The following is a 6758-nucleotide window of genomic DNA, read 5'->3' on the forward strand; positions in this document are numbered from 1 at the left end:
ATTTTTGTTAAGTTTGGAAGAATATTTCTTTGCTCACATTCCAAGTATATAAAAATTGAGTTTTTTGTTTTATCATTTCACTTATTTTATTTTAAACGTCCTAGAACCAAATGATTTTGTGATAAAAGTTTTTGTTCTTTGAACATCATACATAATGTGAAATAATTTTATATCATCTAGCCATATGCATATTAAGAAGCTACAGATATTCTCAGAAGATTGCTATCTGTAGAATTGTTAAATACTTGGGCAGATCTTGCTTAAGGCTGAACACAGTTAAAGTTCATTATTCTTTGACATTAGACTTATATGTTGACATTAGACATCATCTCCCGTAAACTAGGCATTTGCTTCCACAACTGAGACTCTCAACAAATATCTGCACCTCAGCATATAACATCAGAATTGCCTCATCCTGATGTTTACATAGAGGGATACCATCTTCTGAGGCCAATTCCCAAGAACTACTTGAAACATTGCACACATTTCTTGAGTTTCTGCTTATAATCTAATGTATGACTTAAAAGTAAAAATTACTTTATTAAACGTTAATATTAAAATACATGTGACACAATGCATTTCAAACAATATTAACATGGGGAGAAAACCAAGAGAAGTTTATTGCTTAAAACTAGAACAGCCAAGATGCATAGGACTGTCAATTAAAAACCTAAGTAGATTTTAAAAAACACAAAACATGAACTTTAAAAATCCCAACGCAATGGGGTTTCCTGGCTTTAGGAGTGTTTGGGAGTTATTATTTTGTTGCTGTTGTTGTTGCAAGTATTTCTGAAGGAATCAAGAATGGAACACAAAGGGGAAGAAAAAGGCTGAGAAAGAATCTGTGCACAAGTCTCAGCTACCTGTAATAGGTGGATGAAAGAAAACATTTTTCTTTCTCCCCAATTCACTTCTTAAGAGGGGGGTGGGGGGGTGAGTTCAGGAAGTATTTTCCAGATTTGCTAACCAAAATGACAACAGGGTATTTCTTATAATTAAACATGATTAAAGCTGTTTTTTAAAATCAAATTTCAGTTTTAGTGTTACATTGCTCTAAAATTTCAGTCTCTCAACTTTAGAAACATCTGATGACAGTTCATCCATTACTCCCATAACTGCAGATGATGCCTCACCAATAACAAACAATTGGTACTAGTAAAGGGAATCTACTGTGGTTAACTATAGGCTCAGAATTTTGCTAAGAATTATGGTGCAGAATTACAGAAGTGAACTGCGATCTGATCAAAATGAATAATCCCTTCCAGTCACCAATCCCCAATTCTAGTACTTTTTAAAATAGGCCAGTGCTAATCTATAACTAGAGGGTAGTGGTGCTATAGAATTCTCACCTTTCAAGCACAAGAGCCAGGTTCAATTCCCAACCAATGAGCCTCAAATACAGCCACCACTGGTTTATCAGTAGAGGGTTGTGTGTGGAAATGATGCTGAACAAACTTTCGTGAAGTTTCCAAACTGACAAGCAAGGAAGGAAAGTCTAACACACTACTTCTAAAATATCAGCCAGTAAAATCTCTGAGATTCTGTTTTCTTCTTTGCAAAATATAGGTACTTAGGTACTTACCTTACAGGGTTTTAAGAATATTTAATGAGATAACATACTTAGCTTTCAGAGACCCCCAGCCCCACCCCAAGCTTCCTGACCTAGTGGAGCCCTTGCTCCGTTACACAAGCCCAGAAAGCAAGCAGGTTACAACTCATTGCTGTTTCTTCCCCCCCCCCCCCACAGGTCAGTAGCAAGAAGGCAAATATGGCTGCCTAAGAACTTACTCTTTTCTAGTTACATCCCAAACGAATCCCACTTTATTCCCTAATATCACATACTAAAATGAATTTAACCCTTGTCTGTCGTGGATCTTGTAACATTTAATTATGTATTTTCCATCGGATTGCTGTTCGGTGAAGAAATGTAAACCTTCTCTCACTTAATCCTCACCTGACACAGCATGGCAGGAATTGAGCCATTTGGGAGGTAATGTGAGGACACAGAATATTACACTTTGGTGTCATTACTTGTTAGTTTGTGTGTTTGGGGGATATAACCTCTTTGAGTTTCAATTACCATCTTAACTACTACTATCTACAGAATTACTATGAGTCAACACTGACTCGACAGTAAGATGGCTGCTTCCTGCCTCTTCTATTATACTGTCTCTCACCCTGTCTGACTCATCATGACACCACTGGGCAGATCAGAACTGCCCCTGTGGATTTCCAAGACTGTCACTCTTTATGGGGGTCGAAAGCCCCGTCTTTCTGCTTTAGAGGGGTTGGTGGTTTTGAACTGTTGACCTTGTGGTGAGCATCCCAACATCTATCTCACTTGTGCTCAATAAATGCTACCTTTTCTTTTCCAGACGGTCATGTTTTCAATTATAATGAATGTTGCCATACTATGGAAAATCATTTTAATTCATATATGTAATTTAAATACCATATATGGTATTTAAATAAATACCATTATTTAAATTACATAGATAGTGATGTGAGTATGGATTGTGATAAGAGTTGTATGAGCCCCTAATAAAATGATTTAATAAAATAAAATAATAGTCTGCCCTCTAGAGAAACTTTGCTGTTGTTAATGCTGTTACGTTGGCCTTAATTCACAGCAGTCCTATGTGACAGAGTAAGACTGAACCATAGGGTTTGCTTGGTTATAATCTTTCCAGGAGCGGACTGGTTTTCTGTCTGGTTTTCCAAAATCCTGTTGGCTTGCTCTACATTCGGAGTATGGGATGACTGTAAAAGTTCAACAGCCAACAAGCAGTTGCCGCGCAGGGTATCTGGATTGAGAGTGGGCAGAATTCTGTGGCAGATAACTCTACAACAATCAGGGAACCGCCCTTCTGTGATGCACTCGTAGCACATGAGGCCGGTACTTTGTCAACATTTAAGGGGAGAGAAAATGCTGAGCTATTTTGTTTAAATTGTACCTTTGTTACCTAACCAGCTTGTACTCCATAGGATATTAATATAATGCTAATAAAATATAACACTTTTTTGTAGAATTCAAAGTTAAAAAACATTTTTAAAATGTCCCCCTATTTTCTTATACATTTGAAGAAAGGAAACACCATAAAAACATGAAAGACCACTAAAGCTATGACGATACTTTTTCTAAACCGAGAAGAATTTGGACTGAATGGTTAAAATCCACAGACCGTTTCTCCACTACAGTTCCTACTAAGACCTAAGATCTTCAGTTTGAAGAAAACAGTTTGACATTTGCTTTGTTTCGTTTTACCATTACCATTGAAAACTCATGAGCTCAGACAGAAATGCTATGTAGTGCAATTACACACAGCTAATTCATCACACAGAACGGTAACACTTTTACTATATAGATAAATTCTGCCATTACAGAAGTTTATTGGCACATTACAAAAAAACAAACAATGTCCAGGGTGCTCTTTGGATAAATATTTACAACTGAATTAATCTGGTATTTTAATAATCATTTAAAATGACGGTATTTCATTTATTTTTGTGTATGAAATTCCCAAATTTTTGCATAAATCCTCGAAACTTGTTTTCATTTGGTTGATAAGAGCGATATACACCAGTGTTGTAATTAAGCAGAGGGCTGGACCTGCCATAACTATTGCCCATAGTAGTGGGTTTTATTTCTGGGCGGTGCACGCTGCTGTTTGACAAGTTGCTCATTGGCTGAATAGAGCTCTCGATCTTACAAAATGGCTCAAAACGACTGTAAATGCGCCGGTCAGTTGACTGCGATCGGAGGAGCTCGCTGGGCTGCGGCCTTGGAGAAGCGGCTGGTCTTCTTTCTAGAGCAGCAGTTGCCTCCCTTGAATCCCGGTACTGGATCTGTTCGGTGTTAAATCTTGGGGCAGAGGCATCTCCTGAGCTTTCTAAGAACTTGTTTTTCACTGGCCCTGGCGAAGGCATCATTTTCTTACTTTCATCTGATGGAGAATGTGTCCCCTGAGATGAACCAAGTGTTACATCTTCCTTACTCTTGTGAAGGCTTCCTTGAGAGGTTGACGAGGAAGAACGCTTTCTTCTAGGTGACGAATCAACTTTCGTCTCAGATTTTTTGGGTTTTTGCTTCTCTTCACTTTCGGAAACTAAAGTATCAGAACTACTACACATTCTGTAAAAGGCAGGTGCTTTATTTTTGGATAGATTTTCCTTCTTTTCTGGGGTAAGACTAAGTAATGACCTTAACTTCTGAGATCCCTTTTTCAAAAAACTTGGGGAACCCTTAACGTCCTTCTTTGGAGCGAGGTCTTTGGCGGCTTCCTCTTTATTCACATCATGCAGAGCCGCAACAGACACGGACTTGGTGGCGGGGCCACTCGGAGGCTCTTTCGGGAGACCCTCTTCGTCCTCTGTGCTCCGGGTCACATTGTGCATGCTTTTGGAACTTTTCAGTAAATCCTCTTTGGGTTTCTCTGGTTGTCTAACTCGATTCCTCGTCAGTGTGCTATATACGTAGTGCTTATTATTTCCAGGATCTAAATTGCCTTTGGAGTGGTCAAAGAACGGGAAACTTCGCCTTTTCAGCAGGTTCTCGTTTTGTTGGCCCTTTAGATTTTCTGTGGGCTTATTTGAACACAAGGTGTTGTATATATAGGTGTTAGACTCTGAATGGCCATTGGTAGTACGGTTTAACACGGGGGAGTGGCTCTCAGGAACTTGCAGTGTGTGCATTTTTGGGGTGTCTGGGTGCACTGGGAGCTGGGGGGCTGAGTCTGACGGGGGGTTGTCTGTCGAATGCTCCACACTGGTAGGGGTCTCTGGGACGTGTTTGGGTGTGTCACTCCCCTGCGAACCAATGATTGTTGAATTAGAAGATCCAGTTGCACAACTGTTAACTTCCTCCTGCTCAGGTAAAGTTGGCTTAAGCACAAAAGATGAACGAAGCCGAGAATGAGTATACAGGGCATTAGCCTTCACGTGATCAGAACCATCATAGCCCTCAAAACGTTCACCCAGGGTCGATCCATTTGAATCAGGCGTAGTCTCTGAATTATCATTTAAGTAAGATTCAATTCTCCAGTTACGAAGGAACGACTTTGTGGTGTGTTCAAGGGTTGGCATGCGTTGTTGCAAAAAGCGAATATGATTATCTGTCCCATTAAAAGACCTGCGGACATTTGAATTCCTCTCTGCAAGATTTGTGGTTTTTCTCTGGGCAAGCCGATCAGCAAAGCTCTGGGCAGGTGTGTTATGGTGACTTGCATAGCCTCCTCGTGATGATGACGCCACACTGAGACTATCTGAAGGCCTTTTCCAATTACCGGGCAGGTTATTGGTTCGATTCATAGCCCTGTTAAGCAGAAGGTAGGGCGCTGTTTCTGGCTGCTCCCCAGCATAACTATGTCTTTTCCAATTTTCATTTAACTGACTGGGTTGACACTGACGGGTTGTATTTGGCCCATTAAAATTTGGAACAAAATGAGGTTTGTATCCCTGATTCCGCATGCTATACTTGTCATGTTCATTTAGAGTATACATCACTCTGTTTTTGAAGTAACTGGAATCGAGTTTGTGCATATGGTCATGTCTACCAAAAAGGTTTCTTTGGCTGGAAATGGAAGCTAACGAAGACATTGAACGGTGATAGCTGCCATTCTTCCAGAGAGGTGTGCCGTGTTTCTCCCGCGACGACTCTTCCTGAGCAAATGAACTGGGGACACAGGATCTGGCATAGAGGGTTCTAAATTCTTCATCAAAGGACTCAACCAGTTGTCCTGTGATTAGCTGGACCATGCTGAGGTGAGCTTTTTCAAATGACCACATGTAGCTGGAGAAAAAAAAAACAGAATTGAAAAATTTTAAGTTTTCCAAGTTAGGGGTTGATGAAGATACACACTTTAACAAACAAAGAAAGATGTCTCATTTAATGTCAATGAGGGTATATATTTGTTTTCATTGGCTAACATTTAAAACAGCTCCAATTATCACCTGGTTGCATTGTATTTCATCACTATGCATTCATAGTTAAAATACATGTTTCAAATAACAAAACATCTTAGTCTCTGGCTTTATACAGACCCCAAAGATCAACAGAGAAAAACATACTGTGCATTTTGCATTTCTGCTTGCTACATTTTTATTAAGAAAAAATATTATATTTCACATGTAGCCTCTGGCAGGGTGTAGAGAGGAAAGTGTTAAGACTTCCACTGAGATATTACCCCCATGTGAATTTAGGATCTATTTCTTCATTTTCAGAATGAGGACCTGGACAGAAAAATACCTACAATTACTATTAATTCTGAAACATTATCCCTGCTAATACACACATGTTAAGAGCATTGATGCTTTCAAAGCATTATATCTGTGGCGTGAGGGATGTAATTTAGGGTACCAGGAGCCACCAGTAGGGTTTGTGGGCACTAGACTCACCCGATAAAGAAGAGAGTTGGCTGTATTCTGCATTGACAGAATTAGGACGTTTTGACCAGATAAACTACAGTAGGGGGTTGCCAATGCCGAAACATACATTCTATCTTGGATATGGGTGACAGGGGGTAGCTGAGGCTTTGGTTTTGTTTTTGATTTTTGAAAGGATGGTGGTAGGCCAAATAAGCTTGGGAACTTATGACCTATACCAATCATCATGTCAGTCAAGGCTTTTATAACATAATGGTATAGGAAACACTAAAATATCTAGAAAATTTAAGTTTGCAATGCTTTATGGAATTCCCAATCCTTTTGCTGGAATGTTTTGAAGACCTAGTATAATATAGAGTCACTGAACTGTAAAAGAA

The 6758-nt window shown here is 39.4% G+C and overlaps 1 protein-coding gene across 1 annotated transcript in view; it reads right to left on the minus strand.

Annotated features, from left to right (window-relative positions):
- Nucleotides 1–2534: 2534 nt before the first annotated feature.
- The window catches only part of FAM83B (family with sequence similarity 83 member B), a 76838-nt gene continuing 72614 nt past the window's right edge, over nt 2535–6758 (minus strand). The window contains exon 4 of the mRNA XM_004696347.3: nt 2535–5788. Within this exon, the coding sequence (XP_004696404.1) occupies nt 3496–5788 (2293 nt within the window). The 3' untranslated portion in view covers nt 2535–3495. The remainder of the gene's footprint in view (nt 5789–6758) is intronic.

The sequence above is a fragment of the Echinops telfairi genome, unplaced genomic scaffold, assembly GCF_000313985.2.
Source record: "Echinops telfairi isolate 266 unplaced genomic scaffold, ASM31398v2 ScPeMD7_3533;HRSCAF=4204_1, whole genome shotgun sequence".
Taxonomy (NCBI): Eukaryota; Metazoa; Chordata; class Mammalia; order Afrosoricida; family Tenrecidae; genus Echinops; species Echinops telfairi.